We start from the raw sequence: 18,285 nt of genomic DNA, 5'->3' as shown, positions 1-18,285 counted from the left end.
TTTGTTTAGCAGTTTTTGGTTCATTGGTTGTCTAAAGTTCTCTAAATAAAAAATTAGAATTTTCGAAACAATCATCATTTTCATAATTTTACCTTATCATTCATTTTCAAAACTAACTTATTGCTCCATTTACCTATTATTCTACCACTACCCAATACTTTTTTCGATATTTTATCAGATATGAATTTTACTAATACCATCTATCAATCTCAATATCTAAAACTTGAGTAAAAAAATGATTGATTAATATATAGGATTCCTGAGAATGAAGCAAAGACTAGCACCACATGCCTGGCATGAAATTGATCAAAATGCTCGAAAAGATTCTGTAAAGTCAAAACCCATTTAAGGGCTCACACGTGAGCGATGGGAAGTCACAGCTATACTACATTACTAGTCTTCTCTCACTATCTCTCTCTCCATTGATCTTGCTTCAGGCTCATCAGAGAGCTCTGTGGAAGAACTATAACTCCTCAAATCCTCGTACATCAACCACTCGTACATCAACCAAACAGATCCGAACCATTATTTCACCACCAACATGTTGAGAATATCACATGGGAAAAATGGGACATTGCTTATGAGTTTATAAGGATTTTGGTCACTCCATCAATTGCCAATAGGTTTTGGATGTGAACCCCAGATTACTTTATTATGGTATCAGAGCGGGTTATCTCATGTGTGCATGCCTCACGGCTACACAGGCACCACGTCACACAAAGTTGTCCACGTGTATGGCTTGAAAATTCGCCACACGTGCAGGGGCGTGTTGAGAATATATACATCCCACATGAAAAAAACGGTACCTTGCATATGGGTTTATAAGGGTTAGGCAAAAACGGGACATTGCATATGAGTTTATAAGAGTTTAGACCACTCCATTCATTACCAATTGATTTTGAATGTAAACCACATATTACTTTTATCAAAACAAATCAAAATTCAATCCTTGATCGACTTCCCCTACTACTACTCGATCAGTCTCTCCAAAATCCATTTTGTCTCTTTCTTTCTTTTATATAAAAAATTAGTGTTAATTTAACACTAGCTATAGATAGTGGACCACTTTTTCTCTTCTCATATCTTGCCTTTGAAGTACACTCTTTTGTACGCCCTTATTTTACAATTCCTACCTTCACAGCCATAGCCCTCCCCTTATTAATCCCCTTCTCCCTCTTTCTCTTTTCTTCTTTAGCAACTCAGACACCGGAGCATGCCTGAATGTCCAGAGAAAGGTTATAACATACTATTATATATTTCTTTCCTTTTGTTTTTCTTCTCATGATGTTGAGGATTTTTGCTGATGGGTTTCGCGGGTTTTACTTGTATGCAGGGAGAGATTTGATTTTGATGAGATAGGGAAGAAGCTGAAGAGAGAAATAGATGCTTCTAATTCTTCTTCTGCTCATCACCATCATCAAATGGGAAGAAGACACATGTTGGGTCCTCCCGGAACCCTAAACACGATCACGCCATGTGCAGCCTGCAAACTCTTGAGAAGAAGATGCGCTCAAGAATGCCCCTTCTCTCCCTACTTCTCTCCCCACGAACCCCAGAAGTTCGCCTCCGTCCACAAAGTGTTTGGCGCCAGCAACGTATCCAAGATGCTTATGGTAATTAAACCACAAAACACTGTCGCATCATTTGGTAAACAAATTTTATTCAGTGAGTCCACACGTATCTATTTACTAGAGTGATTAACGGCAGGGTTTTAATTGTTTAGGAGGTACCGGAGAGTCAAAGAGCAGACGCGGCGAATAGTCTTGTGTATGAGGCGAACGTGAGGCTAAGAGATCCGGTGTACGGATGCATGGGAGCGATTTCGGCTTTGCAGCAGCAAGTTCAATCTTTACAAGCTGAGCTTAATGCTGTGAGGGGTGAGATACTTAAGTACAAATATAGGGAAGCAAATCTCATGGATCCTTCTTCTCATCATCATCATCAAGTGGCAGCTTTGTTCTCTACTACTTCCGGGGGAGCTGTTTCAGTTGCTTCCCTCCCACCGTCCACACAGCCGCCACCGCCACCACCACCGCCGCCTCCTCTCCCTCCTACTTCCTCCTCCTCATCTATGTACACTCAACCCAACAGCGCCGCCGACTATAGCACCCTTTCAAGTGAAAATGTTTCCTACTTTGGTTAATTAAGATTCTAATTAACTAGACTGATCAATTGAATTAAGAGAACGATCCCATTTAATTTTCTTACTATGATGATTCAAGTGGAATAAAATGACATGACAGAATTATATATATTGGTACTCGTCAATGCTTTTGGGGTTTTAATTCTTAGTTTAAGTCCATTCTAAGTAGGTCCATACATGATTGCATATTAATTTGTCTGTGGATGACTCGATATTATGTTGTAATGTTCCTTTCTTCCTGTTCTTTATCAATTAACTTCTTTCATCACTTTTCCTCTACTTATTCCTATATATAGTATCGAACGGCTATGAAATTCTTACTCTTCCATGCAATTATGGAGCTACTGATCTCTGCGGTGATGTTAGGTATTTGAGATTAATGGTACTGCATTTTTGGACCAAAACTTATAATGGTACTCGAAAATAGAAGTGATTTGAACTTATTTTGCACTGTTCTTCGTGCAACGGTAATGTCTAGTATTCTGTGGTTCTCACTTCATTAATTAGTACATTGGGGAACATATAATATGAGATATATACTGTATCATTGATTAGTTTTCATCGGTAGGAAATACTGTTTTAAGGCCAATTAAGCCTAGTATATTAACACTGATCGACATGTATATGTGTGTGTGTGTATATATATATATATATAAATATATATATAATTAAGAATCAAATTATACTCAATTAGATAAGTTGATTAATTTTGGGTTGTCATTACCACGAGTTAATGCCATGGCAGTGGTAGCTAGCTAGTTGGTAGTGGTAGCTACACCTTTTTAATTTGATTTATTAATACAATTAATGTAGGAGTTACACAACAACAAGGGGTTCCTCAAAAACAAATCGAATTAAGAAACATACAGCTACAAGGATAGGTAATCTTCCTCATCAATGCTAGCTAGACTACTCCCATACAAACACCAGAAAAAAAGTGAACTTAAGACCTAGCCTCTTGCCTCTTCCAACAAAATGTAGAGACAATTTAGTAACAGTTCCTGAGGTAGAAATTATTCACGCATTACCATCTGGCATTGGTAGGTAAACCCAAAATTTGTCTCTAACAGTCCTACGAGAGACAAAATTTCTATCGGTAAAAGGAAGATTGACGTAATCCTCTTCGATCTGTCGGAACCCTCTCTAAAAGCCTTTTACCAAGCATATATTGAACTGGCAGTAGGACTACATTCTTATACTTAGAACAGATTGATTATGTCAATGGCTACCTCATTAATTGAGACTTGGTTGATTGAACCCTTTTGGGTGTTAGGTTTGCTAAAGGTTAGTTTTGTAAAAACAAATATGTATAATCCAGACGACAATGCATACAGATATGTTGCTATTTAGTGAAGTTACAGCATATAATTTGTGAAGTAGATCCATGTATGTATTTGTTGGACGGTCAATGGTCTTGCCAGCTAGCTAGCTTAGGCAGATCGATTAATATTTTTCTCAAACCCCTGCAGTTTTAGTTTCCTTGGCGTGAGGATTTCAACCCAAATCGAAGGGCGAAAGATATAGGAACCTGAATTAGTCACATAAGCAAGAAACCGCACAGAATTTCAGTCAACTTTATAAAGATTTAATTATTCTTTCGTCAATATTTATTAAGATATATAGATATATACATTATACAAACTCTTGCTATATATATGCTGAGTTTGGTCTCCTTCATCCAAGTATCTAGAAGAGAGATGGTGATGGAATTTGGTCCTATGTCATGGTTGCTTAGGATAGTGGCTTCTTAATTTGTCTTCATACAACTCCCTCCGTTTCATTGAATCATTTTCTATGTTGAAAATTATTTCAAGGAATAATGTGATCGATCTATCCTTCTATTTGTTTCCAAAATACTGATTTGTATATGCATATGCCCTCCTTAATACAGCAAGATGCTGCAAATAGTTTTGAAACCAAGGGAATCAAGTTAATACTATGATAATGAATTGAAGTCCACTATTGACTATGGCAAATGGACCAGATTAATTATAAGGTATATGAGAGACTACAAATGGGTAGCTTATATCCCTGATATATGATGATCGAGAGCTCTCATTTGTTAATTTCAAGTTTCTCAAACTCGAACCTATCAATATCCATGTGAGTAGAGGATTCCCAGGTACTAACCATGCATGCCATTGTATGCTTAGATCTCACTCAACACCTTTGCAAACAATTTGATGAATGATATTCATCAACTGGTAAATAATCGGTCAATTACGGGTATTTCTTCTGAAAACTCTTTTTCTGTATATCTGATACACTATGTTAGCAATGCATTTTTCATTCAAATGTTGATACGTTTTAACATAGTGATATTTCTCAAAAAGGATGTTATGTGGTACAAAGATGGCAATATATTCATCGTCAGGCCCTTTTTCCGATCGAGTGATTGATTATGAATACTAATTAGCAACCCATGCAAATGAGAAAGTTATGAATACCTTGCTAACTTCGTTTCGACTTTCTATAGATTCGATCATAAGGTCGGTGGAATTTTGCTATATCCAGTAGTGCATGCATCGATCACCCCGGACCAGATAAAACCTAGCTCTCAAATTTTCTCCTTTAATTGAAGCTGTCAGCTTAAGCCAGCTTAATTTATAAGTACTGCATATTAGTTGTTGATATAAAATAGCTCAGATGCTTACGGATGGCTTTAAATTAACTGATAAGTTGCAGGGGCTCTTTAAAATCTATCAGCATGCAGTCTTATATAAAACGCTGGAAATTCAGAAACAAAAGAGTAGCTTATGATAATATACAGTTTTTCTCAAAACATATTCATGAGAAATCATATAAATAATTTGACCCATGTTTCCCTCTCTGTATAACACATGGTTGCCCTCAAATCTCGAGGGTGAAAATTGAAGGATATAATATAGTAGCTAGGCTATAGCTGTAAAAGTCATGCAGAATATTTCGTACACATTAATTAGGTTTATAAGAGATAGCTACAGAGAAATATCGATCACAAAATAATGGAACCCTAGCTAGCCTCTTGGGCATATTGGCAAATTAATTAGACTAGAATACAGTGGACAGAGTTTATATTTTAACATGTTGAAGCACTTTCTTGCACTGAATTTCAAACAAACACACATGATGATCGACTTTGGGAAGTTTGAAGAATATATATGAGTTTCTTGACTGCAGGGTTGACAATGTTCTGTCAACAATATATATATATATATATATATCCAGAGCGATGCCTCGCTCGCTCTGAAATTTCAGAGCGAGGTTAGGGTTCAGGGTCACTTTTCGGTCGCATTTCCACATCTCGACCGTTCAGTTTTTAGCTACTAATGTATAGATCATCTCTGCAAAATTTCAACCAAATTGATGGTCGTTAAGGCATTGATAACTGCCTTAAAGCTAGTACGGTTTAGGTTGGACAGATTCAGTTCGTCCACTGGTTTAAGTGAGTTACATACCTTAAAGATCATCAATTTGGCTGAAATTTTACATAGATGATCTATACATTATTACCTAAAAACTGAACGGTCGAGATGTGGATATGAGACCAAAAAGTTACCCTAAACCCTAACCTCACTCTGAAATTTCAAAGCGAGACCTCGCTCTGGATAAAATATATATATATATATATATATGAGATGAACTTTTTTTTTTTTTTGCGGGTAAAGGTCATCCATTATGCAGCTCAGCAAGCAGTACAAAAACGATCCCCCCCTATGGGGGCGACAGAAAGAACCGTTCCGTAGAAACTACTACAAAGCCACCCCTAAACAGAGTAAACTAAACTAGTAATCTCCTAGCACACCCACCTTCTAGGATTAAGCCCAAACAAAGAAAAGTAGAAGCCCGAGGAATAAAAAATAACGCCTCCAATATAGGGGCTCAACGAGTATCTCTTTTCTTTGTGATATTTCCCACTCAAAGCAAGAAACAAAAAGACCCATTATCTTTTAGAACAAAAAGATAAAGGATCAAAATTAAAATAACAAATAAAACTAGGGTAACTACCAGGGCCCAAATTGGCACCCTAACAGTCAAATTCCAGGCCCAAACCAACCACCTAGGACAAACCCTAAGTGAGCAAGCAGCCCTGCCGCCGCCACCAAACACCCGCCGGAGGACACCGACTGCGCAACCACCACTTTGGAAAGCCTTCACCACTGTTCTCCAAATTTCGTCACCGGAGATGAGGACATCCCAATACCAGTCCATGTCAACCCACCTAGGACAAACACCAAGTGAGAAGACAGCCCTGCCACCGCCACCATGCACCACTCGCCGGAGATCCACGCCCGTGCATCCACCACCACTGGTAGCACGCGGACCCGATTCTTGGTGAAACAGCTCTGATGGCGAGCAGATCCCCATAAGTCCGAGATCACTCCAATTCTGCCAACGTTCTTCGCCGTAATCTGAGCATACACCGATGCCAGACCTTGCCTCCAGCATCCCCAGAGCACTCTGATCTGGATCTGTCATCCATTCAGCAACCCAATCACTAGCGTTGGCCTTTGCAAAACCCATCCATTAAGACCCGTCAGGATGACCCCAGATCGCCTCCGTATCAGCCACACCACCATTGCCGCGAAATCAAATCACGAACGCAGCAAAGAAAATAAGGCCGAAGCCTACAGAATACAGGCATTGTCGAGCACGCCCGCCGTTACCAAGGAACAACCGAGAGGGAGGTGAAGAGACCCCTTTCTTGGGTGAGAGTACAGAGCCGCCACCAGGAAAACCTAGCCGCCGCCAAGCCACCTCTCTTGCGAGAGTCAGAGAGAGAATCATTTTTTTTAGATTAGGTATAAGGAAAGAATATATATGAGATGAACTTAATTACTCCTTAATAGTTTCTTGACTTTCTTCAACATGTGAAAATTCTTCTATGCATTGACGGTGCAAGTAACCCAACACTTGTAAGATGATTTTAACAATTGATATTTATAATCAATATTTTTTTTAATAACCAAAACATGTATTTGTTGTAATCCGGCCATCCATTCATGTTGGTGCAAGTGCATGTCGGTGCTTTGAATCCTCTCATTTTCATGTGATGTCATAGTAATTAAAGTCTTTATGGGATAAGATATAAATTGTTAAACCAAAGGTTGGAAGATTGTCATATTAATTGCCTTTAATTTCAAAATAGGCATCGAAATGTATTTAATTTGGAAAGATCGTATATAATGTCATTAATGTGAGGACAAATTTTTATCTTTCTTTTTCAAGATCATTAACTATTCTTTAGTTTGACACTACAGCGAACTTGTACAGCTTAGAAAATAAAATAAAATTATTTATGGTGCTAATCGAGATTTGTTGTGATCATGTTCTAATGTTCTACTACCGCCCACGCATGAAACCTCATAAAAAAATTAAAAAAATAAAAAGAGAAGAGAAATATGATTTTTTTCTTGAAAAGTCGACCGCGCTCACGGATATAATAAGAAAAAAAAATGTGTTGTTGGTGTCGAAAAATTCCGTAGAGGAGTTTGACTCACCAATGAATGCGGACTGGCGCGGGAGCTGACCGGGAACAATCGAGAAGCTTCCCTCGAGCGTTGACTCGAAGTTTGACTGTTGGCTCGAGGAGGGGGGGTACCTGCAGAAAACTCTCCGATGCCTAAGTCAGTATGTTTCTTAGTAGTGGAGTAGAGTGAATTGGAATTCGATGCATTACCTTTACGTCGAGCAACCTATTTATAGGTGTACCTCGGCGTGGGCTGCAACTAAACTTGCACAGCAAGCCGTAGTGACTTGAGTGGGGGTGGGATGGCGCGACAAAATCGAAGTCTATTTCGACGAGGGTGTCTCGAAATAGAAGTCTATTTCGACGAGGGTGTCTCGAAATCGACACTCCTATGTGCCCCCTTGTACTCCACTCTCCTAGTGGCCCCCTTGTTTTTCTTAGCTGTTCTCGCAGACGCTCAGAAAGAAAAACAAAACAAGAGTAAAATATTCGAGGCATGGAGCTATGCAAAACAATAGAGGAATGGAAACCAAACCGTGATGGCGGGTCCATCCGCCAGGCATCACGTTAACAACATCTGGGGATAGGATTGGCCCCAATTCTTGGACAGGACCGGTTACACACCCTATATCCTGCATGATTAAAATTCGTCGCGCCATCCCACCCCCGCCTGCAGCGAGGGTGTGGTCCATAATAACACCCCCGCCCTCGGCGAGGGGTGAGGCACGCCATCCCACCCCCGCCTGCAGCGAGGGTGTGGTCCATCATCCCACCCCCGCCCTTAGCGAGGGGTGAGGCACGCCATCCCACCCCCCCCCCCCCCCCCCGCCTGCAGTGAGGGTGTGGTCCATCATCCCACCCCCACCCTCGGCGAGGGGTGAGGCACGCCATCCCACCCCCGCCTGCAGCGAGGGTGTGGTCCATCATCCCACCCCGCCGTCGGCGAGGGGTGAGGCACGCCATCCCACCCCCGCCTGCAGCGAGGGTGTGGTCCATCATCCCACCCCCACCCTCGGCGAGGAGTGAGGCACGCCATCCCACCCCCGCCTGCAGCGAGGGTGTGGTCCATCATCCCACCCCCGCCCTCGACGAGGGGTGAGACACGCCATCCCACCCCCGCCTGCAGCGAGGGTGTGGTCCATCATCCCACCCCCGCCCTCGGCGAGGGGTGAGGCACGCCATCCTCCCCGAATCATTAAGGTAACTGTCCTACTCGAGGAAATAGCTCCTATAAATCAAATGTTACTATGCTACTCGAGGAACTAGTTTCGAACCATTAAGGCAACTGTCCTACTCGAGGAACCAGCTCCTATGAATCAAACGTAACTGTCCTACTCGAGGAACCAGTTTCGAACCATTAAGGCAACTGTCCTACTCAAGGAACCAGCTCCTACGCATCAAATCAACTGTCCTACTCGAGGAACCAGTTCCGAACCATTTAGGCAACTGTCCTGCTCGAGGAATCAGCTCCTACGAATCAAAACAACTGACCTACTCGAGGAACCAGTTTCTACAAATTGAATGCAACTGTCCTACTCGAGGAACCAGTCATACATATTAATAGGACTGTCCTACTTGAGGAACCAGTCCCAGTGATATTATTCACTCGAGAAATACAAAATACATAATTTCAATAGTCTCTCGAATGAGATATCAACACGCGCAAAAATCACTTAAACTCTTTTATGTTTCTTACATGAGTTTTACGAGTTGTGCCATCTTTTGATCAAAACGAAGTCACCATATTATCGTACCTTCTCCATTACTTGAGATGAATTTCGGCGCGTGGACTTTTCCATGAACCCTCTGATTGCCTTAATTTATATCATTTTATACTGAAGGAGTTTACCAGCCTTCATTGCTGTAACGATTGCTGGTCGCACTCCCTGACACTTATATATTCCATGCCCCCTTGTCTCGCGGAGCGGGCAATATCGACTTCTTTCAACCTCGTCACTAGCCTCCGGTTGGGGGGGCGGCTTTTCAAATATTCCTTCATGACCGTGTCTTTTGTATATGGTCACGGGGTGAATCGTAAACCATTCTTCAAGGGGATAATCTTGAGGCTTCCCTCCTTTATCACTCTGAATGTCATTCTTTGTGTTATTCCATTCAACTTCTCTCGAGGTGACAACGGCAGTGAGTTGGGCTTCGCGTGCTTCTTTGGCTTTTTCAATTCTGATCTCCCCCTGAACCCTTGTAATGATGTCGTCCATGTCCTTTGGCGGATCACGCAGCAAACTTTCGCATAATGGCATCCCTAAAAGCAATCCTTCTCGGAAGGCGATCGCGGCGAATTGGTGATCACAATTAACATGGAGCATTTCAGTTGTAAACCTTTCGAAAAATTTCCCTACCTTTTCCCTCGGCTTCTGCTTGGTACTAAAAAGAGTCGCCATATCCTTCTTTTGCTTGCGATTGCAGAAGTATTGTGAAATGAAAGCGCGGCTCAATGTGTCGAAATCCGGTATGGAATGCGGCTTGAGATCTTGGAACCACGTCGATGCCGACCCCGTGAGACTGGAAGGGAAGATCTTGCACATTAATTTCTCGTTGGTTGTCTCGATGGACATCTGTTGCTTGTACCCCTTGATATGGTCCACCAGGTCAGTTGTTCCGTCGTATTTGTGGAATACCGGCGTGGTAAACCGGCGAGGTTTTGCCTCATTGAAAATGTCGTCGGTAAACAGAGACTTACTGACGTCCCTTGCGATTTCTGCCGCCAGCTCTCGTGGGCCGGCTCGCTTGCATGCATCAATCATTTTTTCCATCTTCTCACGCCACGATTCGTTGCGCGCCCTTTTGGATTGGCCTAATCCGGCTCCTCCGTTCTGCCCCCCATTTGACGTGCCTCCCACCCCTTCGACGAGGGGTCCGCCAGAGATTCCCCCGATAACGCCGCTGGCGCCTGCGTCTGACGAATCACTGTCAAGTTGTAGGAACCTTTCAAGTTTTCGTCGACGACGAGCCTCGCGGTCCTGCTTTTCCTTCCGAAATTGCTCGAGTTCCTGCCTCAGTCTCTGCGTCTCGTCAGCTGGAGGCAAGTTCAGGTCGCCAATGGGGCTCGGGATGGACCCATACGGCGGCTGGTGGGGAGGAATTTCGTCACTACCAGTCCTCAGTGACAGAAATGGAATCCCGTCAGGGGCAGCTCCCGCCATCACTTTTTAGGGAAAAGTGTTTCCCACAGACGGCGCCACTTGTTGGTGTCAAAAAATTCCGTAGAGGAGTTTGACTCACCAATGAATGCGGACTGGCGTGGGAGCTGACCGGGAACAATCGAGAAGCTTCCCTCGAGTGTTGACTCGAAGTTTGACTGTTGGCTCGAGGAGGGGGGGTACCTGCAGAAAACTCTCCGATGCCTAAGTCAGTATGTTTCTTAGTAGTGGAGTAGAGTGAATTGGAATTCGATGCATTACCTTGACGTCGAGCAACCTATTTATAGGTGTACCTCGGCGTGGGCTGCAAGTAAACTTGCACAGCAAGCCGTAGTGACTTGAGCGGCACGCCACCATTAAGGCCGTATTTACTCCTGCAATAACTGTCACTTATTGGCGGCCATGATTGCCATACTGAGTGTTGCATTTATCGTCGCATTTACAGCTACATTAACCGTTGCATTTACTGTTGCCATTACTTCTCTTTAATTGCCTTGATTGCAGGGTCAAATTTATTGACCACCCCCACATGTGTTGAGAGTATAGATCCCACATGAGAAAATGAAAACCTTACTTACGGGTTTATAAGCTAGGGTTTTAGCCACTCCATCTATTTACAATTGTAAAACAAACAAACAACTATAGGAATTCTAGATAAACTATATAACTGATCATGTAGAGCAAGATATATTGGATAAGAAAACTAGCTTATTAGTTGGAGAAGTTTTGCTATAGTCAAGTGTACTACTTCCAGCAACTAGTTCCTGCCCAATCAACGTAGTGGAAATATCAAAAAAAAAATTTTGGTCTGATGAAAAATCAAGATTTAGGTTTGGTCCTCATTTTCCATGTGAAATTTATACTCTCAACAAAATGGCACATCTTAAAATTTTACTCTCTATAACACACGAAGTTTAATCTAGAGCACCAAGGTTTTTTTTTTTTTTTTTGAAGGGAAGACGACAAGGTTTATTAAGTGAAACTGAAAAATACATGGAGCGATGCAAACACATTGAAAGAAAGCAGTAAAACATAACAAGATGCACAAGTGCATCTAATTTTGAAAAGTAACCAGGATATGACTAAATGCCTTTCGGACATGAGTAGAAGCCGAAAAGCCAAGAACTGCATTGCATATATCAATTCAGCAGCGAAACTGTAGTAGTAACCGTAACCAGAATCGTAACCGTAACTTGGGAGATACACCTCAAGAGAGTGAAGTGAGGCTCCCGAGAGGATGAAGGCGACCAAGGGTGTCAAAAACTTAGACGTTAGCAATCGAACTCTCAAGAACAAGAACCATGAGACCGAGTCTCTAACCCAAAATTGAACTAGAGCCCGGATTAAGCAATAACAACCACCTGGGTCCCAAAAACGAGCCCAAGAGTGCGTAGGCATAGGGAAAGCCCACACACACCCTACAGAGCCCAACATCCAAGCCCACAGAGAGATACTATGGGCACCTAGACCACTCCGATCGGTTTTCCCAGCCCTACGACGGCACCACCCGACCACTGCTGCCAGTACACCAAAGCACGAGGGCAATGAATGGCCGCCATTAGAGGAAGCATAGGTGCGTTGGAAGGAAACGGCGCTCCGAAGACCACCGTCCCAAAGCAACCTTGCTACCCGGATCGGACCCTTATACCAACTGGAGTTCTTTAGCCCCTGCGATCAGATGTATTCCTGATTACACGCATTTTTATGCATGTAATTGTATCTAAAACACTAGAAATAAGTTAATCCTCAAGTCAATTATTATGTAATTAATTCATTTTTATTTATTTTGTAGGAAATAAGTGGAGTCAAAGATATCGGAAGAAAATAATACAAAATCGGAGTAAATGGTAGAGAAATGAAGAAAAGAAAAAGTTGGATTAATTAATTATTGATTCAATTAATTGATCAAGTCATCAAACCATGATTAATTAATCATGTCAGCCACATCCCACAGCCATATTCACGTTTGTTATGTTTAATTAAGTTGTTCTATTAACTTGAGCCAATTAAAGGGTAAAACATGGCAGACCCACTTTCCCTACCTTCTCTCTTATTTTTCCCCGCAACCCAGACTTCATCCTTCCAATCTCTCACAGCCACGTGTCCCTTACCCTTTTCTGAACCAACATCAGCCACTCATCCAACCTATTCCCTCCTCTCTCTTGATATGTATATATAGAATCAGAGAAATTCTTAGGTGGGGGTTTCCCCACCACGTGGTTTTAGGGCCACCCAATCAGAACAAATTTTTTTTTTTTTTTTTTTTCCAAAAATGTCCCTGCTCCCTAAATGTACAATACCCAAAAGACCCCTTGCTAGGCAGTGATTGGTCTGCCGCATTGCCACGTGGTGCGGGTGCCCCACGCAAGTCTTTCTCATAGAACCAACCCTATTCCTCTTGAAGGAAACAGAGCCGCACCACAAAAACAAAGGCAGCCCATTTGGGCTGCTCTCTTTCTCATCCTCTCCTCCTCCCTCTTCATTTTCTTAAGTTTTTTTAGTTTTATTTTGGGAATTTAGAAAGACTCACTCAAGGCTTTAAGAGAATCATCATCAAGAGCACCACACCTCTATTTTGGGTAGTTGGGTGAAGCAATTGCTTGGTCCATACTAGCTCATAGCTAGAAGTGACCAAGTTAACTCTCCCCTCTCTTCCTTATTATCTATTCCATAATTTTATTTGCTATTGATGATGTATTTGACTATGGGTAGTGAGTAGTTCAATTTTAGGAGTTAGGGTTGTGAACCCCTAACTCATCTTGTATAAATTTTGATGTTTTACTTTTAATAAATGCAATTTCCATTGTGTATGCTTTAAATCCGAATTTATTGGTCCTTAGAAGCATGTTTCTAGGTTTTGTCAACCTTTGAAATTATGTTGTGGGCAATTGTGATGAATAGATTGATAAATTGACACCTTATTAGTCTTGTGGCATCTAGGATTTAAGTGTGGTGACCATTAGCTAGCTTAATTGTACCTAAGCTTGCTTGGGTCTCTATTATCTTGCTCTCTAGGCCTCTAATTTTGGATATTGCGGCCTTAACCGGCGTAATGCCCAAATTAGAGAGTTGATTGTGGCCTTAACCGGCATAATCAATACACTGAAATGATAATTAGTTTAGTAGCCTTAACCGGTACTAGATACGGGACTCGACACATATAGGAAATGCATGCATTTGTGAAATTGGCATCGATATTTGCAAGAGAGTTAGTGTGAATCACCCGACACTCCCATGTTCCCATTAATTTGAAAACCCAAATTTAATTTTCTAGTTCGTTAATTAATTGTTTAGTTTACTTTTCGGTTGCGTTTAGTTTAGTTAATTCACAATTCAAAACTTCCTACAATTTTCGACTCATTTGTTTATATCTACCGCTAGGCTCTTAGTTTTGATTAGGCTTTGGTGAAAATCAAAGCCGAGCATTGCTAAGGCTTGGTGCCTTAGATTAGCATTTCTATTTTATTTTCTTTTTCTTTTGCTTTTGTTTGCTTAGTGATTTTAGTTCCGACCACCCAAGGATTGTGGGTTAGCCACTAATCCCCGTGGTACGATAACTTTGGGCATAATATTTCCCTATCTTGACAATGACACGTACGCTTGCGTAAATGTGTATCAAGTCACTTCCCGACCTCCACCATCACCGACTGCCACCAACAGGCCTACCAGATCCCTATCGCAACCACTTCCCCATCCCCGCGAAAGAGACAAAGCAGATCCAGGATCCTACAGACGAATTTTCACCCACAAACTCGCTTTGGAGAAGCACCTCCTCTGGCAAGAATCCCTCGAGCACGTGATCTCTCGAGCAGACTCCCCACGAGCACCTCCGTATAGTTTAGAGCGACAGTCCATGATTACACGTATTTTTATATGTGTAATTATATCTAAAATACTATAATTAAACTAATCCTCAAGTCAATTAATATGTAATTAATCCACTTTTATTTATTTTGTAGGAAATAAGCAGAGTCACGGAAATCAAAAGAAAATGACGCGAAAATGGAGCAATTCAGAGTTTTTAGCAAAAGGACGAAATTGTAGAAATTTTAATTAAGCAATTAAGTTTAATTAGCTGATTATGCAATTAAGCTTAATTGTTAATTAAGCTCACAAACACGTGCAGCATGCAAAGAGTATGGGTTAATCACCCATTGACCAATTCTCCTTTGACACGTGGCGTTCACTCTTCTTTCTTGCCAAACCAAGCAGCACACGTGCCCTTTATCTAATTAACCTCCCGCCCTATTCTCTTCTGGCTCTCACAAACACGTGCAGCTATATATAGAACCAAAAACCACAAATCTGGGCATCACTCTCTCACCAACAGCGCCACACAGCAACTTTGGGGAGGGCTGCTGCCCTCTCCCTCCTTCCCTTCCATTTTTCTTATTTTGTTTAGTTTTCTTTTGGGTATTTGGAGGATTTCTTACTCAAGCTTCAAAGAATCATCATTAAGAGCACCACACCTCTATTTTGGGTAGTTAGGTGAAGAAATTACTTTGTTCATACTAGCTCATAGCTAGAAGTGACCAAACTAACTCTCCCCTCTCTTCCTTATTAGCTATTCCATAATTTTATTTGCTATTGATGATGTATTTGACTATGGATAGTGAGTAGTTCAATTTTGGGAGTTAGGGTTGTGAAGCTCTAGCTAACTCATCTTGTATAAATTTTGATGCTTTACTTTTAATAAATGCAATTTCCATTGTATATGCTTTAAATCCGAATTTATTGGTCCTTAGAAGCATGTTTCTAGACGTTGTCAACCTTTGAAATTATGTTGTGGGCAATTGTGATGAATTGATTGATAAATTGACAACTTATTAGTCTTGTGGCATCTAGGATTTAAGTGTGGTGACCATTAGCTAGCTTAATTGTAGCTAAGCTTGCTTGGGTCTCTATTATCTTGCTCTCTAGGCCTCTAATTTTGGATATTGCGGCCTTAACTGGCGTAATGCCCAAATTAGAGAGTTGATTGTGGCCTTAACCGGCATAGTCAATACACCGAAAGGATAATTAGTTTAGTAGCTTTAACCGGTACTAGATACGGGACTCGACACATATAGGAAATGCATGCATTTGTGAAATTGACATCGATGTTTACAAGATAGTTAGTGTGAATCACCCGACACTCTCATGTTCCCATTAATTTGAAAATTCAAATTTAATTTTCTAGTTCGTTAATTAGTTGTTTAGTTTACTTTTCGGTTGCGTTTAATTTAGTTAATTCACAATTCAAAACTTCCTACAATTTTCGACTCATTTGTGCATATTCACCACTAGGCTCTTAGTTTTGATTAGACTTTGGTGAAAACCAAAGCCGAGCATTGCTAAGGCTTGGTGCCTTAGATTAGCATTTTTATTTGTTTTATTTTCCTTTATTTGCTTAGTGACTTTAGTTCCGACTACCCAAGGATTGTGGGTTAGCCACTAATCCCGGTGGTACGATAATTTTGGGCTTAATATTTCCCTATCTTGACACGATTCGTACGCTTGCGAGAGTATATGAACCAAGTCAATGGCGCCGTTGCTGGGGATTAGGGTTTAATAGCCTTAATCCCTTGGTGAATCGGTTCTTTAGGTCACTTTAGCATATTTTTTGTTTCTTTGAAGAAAAAAAAAAGGGAATATTTGTTTATATATCTAAATAGTTTATTATGTTTTGTGTGGTTATTTTTCTATTTTCTTTTTAAGTTTTGGTTACTTATCTCATTCTTGGGAATTCATAGGTACTTATTTTCTATTACATTGAGCTATGGATTGGTGGAACTATGGATGGGAAGACCCGTGGGGATATGAGCAAGAAAGTTTATATGGTGGAGGTTATCAAGCTTATGAACCTCGGAAGGAATTCGTTGAAGGACTACTAGCTCAATTGCAAGCCTCCAAGCTCGACTGCAAGCTTCTCAAGAGATGCTTATACATTCCAATGAGCAACTTAAGGCCAGTCTTGCACAAGAGCCACCCATCACCATTTATGAGCATGCATCTTTCTTTGACCAAATGGAGCCTAATTCAAGAGAAGAAGTATATTATGTGCATCATGAGCAAGAGTTGCCTATTCAAGATCGAGATGGTGATGTTCATGAACAAGAAAGTGATCTTGGTTATGAAAGTTTCAATGCAAGTGGGGTGAGAGACTACACTTCGGAGAAATGGGTGCAATATTGGAAATCTAAGCTTCCTAATGGAGGGGAGATATTTGAAGATGATTCCGAGGAAGAAGATGTCTTTTCTAGTGAGGAGGATGCAGAGCTTGAAGTCATACACTACAATCCCTTATTCATTGAGGCTGTACTTGAACATGATTTCGATGAGGATGATGTCTTGTCTAGTGAGGAGGATGCGGAGTTTGAAATCATACATCATAATCCCTTATTCATTGAGGCCGATATTCTCATGGAGGAAGATAGTCCTTCAATACTTTGTGATGATGAAGAAGTTGAAGATCCGAGGACTTTCTCTCCTCCCACATCCATGGAGATCCATTATGAGCTTCCCAAGGTGGAGAGTAAAACATTGAGCACTTATGTTCTTAATGAGAGGATTGGAATCAAGGTACTTTTACCTCCCAATCCACCATTAAGTGGTTAATGTTTTTACAATGAGGTGATGGATTGGAAAGGAAATGAAGCATTTGCACTCACCCTTTCCCATTACTCTCAAGAGCTTCTACCACCTATTGTTCCTATGAGCATCATTTCTAAACCACTTGAGAAGGAGAAGGCAAGGATATTGATTCCTAGAAGAAAAATCGAGAAGAAGAGGAAGATTAAGAAGCTCCACTTTTGGTCACCAATTGCAATATTCATGGATAGCTCTTGATCTTATCTCTATGACACATCGAGGAGTCCCTTAGCCCCAAACAATAGGGTGGTCGTACTTGAGAAGTATCCACCTTGACAAGATCATGTTCTATATGGACCGGCAATGAAGTCCTTAAACAAAGCGCTCGCTGGGGAGGCAACCCTAGCACATCATCGGTAGTATTTCTTTCTTTCTTAGTTTATTTTTGTTGTGAATAAAGCTTTTAAGTCATTTTTGGGAGGATGGGAGGTGTATGGAGTTGAAAATGTGAAGGAGAATTAATTTGGTAGTGAGCAGTTTCTGTCCAGAAATTTCAGTTCAATTTGGTTGACTAAAATTTCAGATATACATCCTATTTTGAGTTGAATTTTTCTGGACACATTCCACTGTGTGCCTGCTATGTAATACCAAAATTTTAGCCTTGTTGAATCACTGAAACTCAAGTTATTTAGTGGTCAATGCATGGAGGTCAGAACAGAGACAGTTATTGTAGAGTGACTTTGAGAAGCTACACCCTCTATATATTAAGCAATTTGGAGCTACAATTTTACAGAGATGTATCTTCACATGTCCTCTATATGCTGGAAAAACAGTTTTTAATTTGAACTTTTCTAGCTTCAGATATTGTGTTCCAAGTGACAGAGGTCAGAAACAGGGCACAGCAAAAACTGCAGAACAAATTAGTGAGTTTGGAGGCCAACGATTCTTGACTCAGATATAATTAT

General features: G+C 41.1%; 1 protein-coding gene across 2 annotated transcripts; it reads left to right on the top strand.

Annotated features, from left to right (window-relative positions):
• Positions 1-1,083: 1,083 nt before the first annotated feature.
• Positions 1,084-2,328, top strand: LOC133717159 (LOB domain-containing protein 15). 2 transcript variants are annotated; one of them, XM_062143819.1, is made up of 3 exons: positions 1,084-1,235; positions 1,334-1,613; positions 1,727-2,328. In XM_062143819.1, exons 1-3 carry the CDS (start codon positions 1,222-1,224, stop codon positions 2,141-2,143), a joined length of 711 nt encoding a protein of 236 aa, XP_061999803.1. In that variant the 5' UTR covers positions 1,084-1,221; the 3' UTR covers positions 2,144-2,328. The 2 variants fall into 2 exon arrangements, with proteins under 2 accessions (XP_061999803.1, XP_061999802.1); XM_062143818.1 differs by having other exon boundaries at positions 1,724-2,320.
• The last annotated feature ends 15,957 nt before the right edge of the window (positions 2,329-18,285 follow it).

The sequence above is a fragment of the Rosa rugosa genome, chromosome 6 (assembly GCF_958449725.1).
Source record: "Rosa rugosa chromosome 6, drRosRugo1.1, whole genome shotgun sequence".
Classification (NCBI taxonomy): Eukaryota; Viridiplantae; Streptophyta; class Magnoliopsida; order Rosales; family Rosaceae; genus Rosa; species Rosa rugosa.
This window is presented reverse-complemented; position numbering and strand designations above follow the sequence as displayed.

Bases quoted from the DNA above. Each gene is read 5' to 3' on its own strand.
- LOC133717159 (XM_062143818.1), top strand. The intron at 1,614-1,723 runs GTAATTAAACCA...TTAATTGTTTAG, and splicing joins ACGTATCCAAGATGCTTATG to GAGGTACCGGAGAGTCAAAG.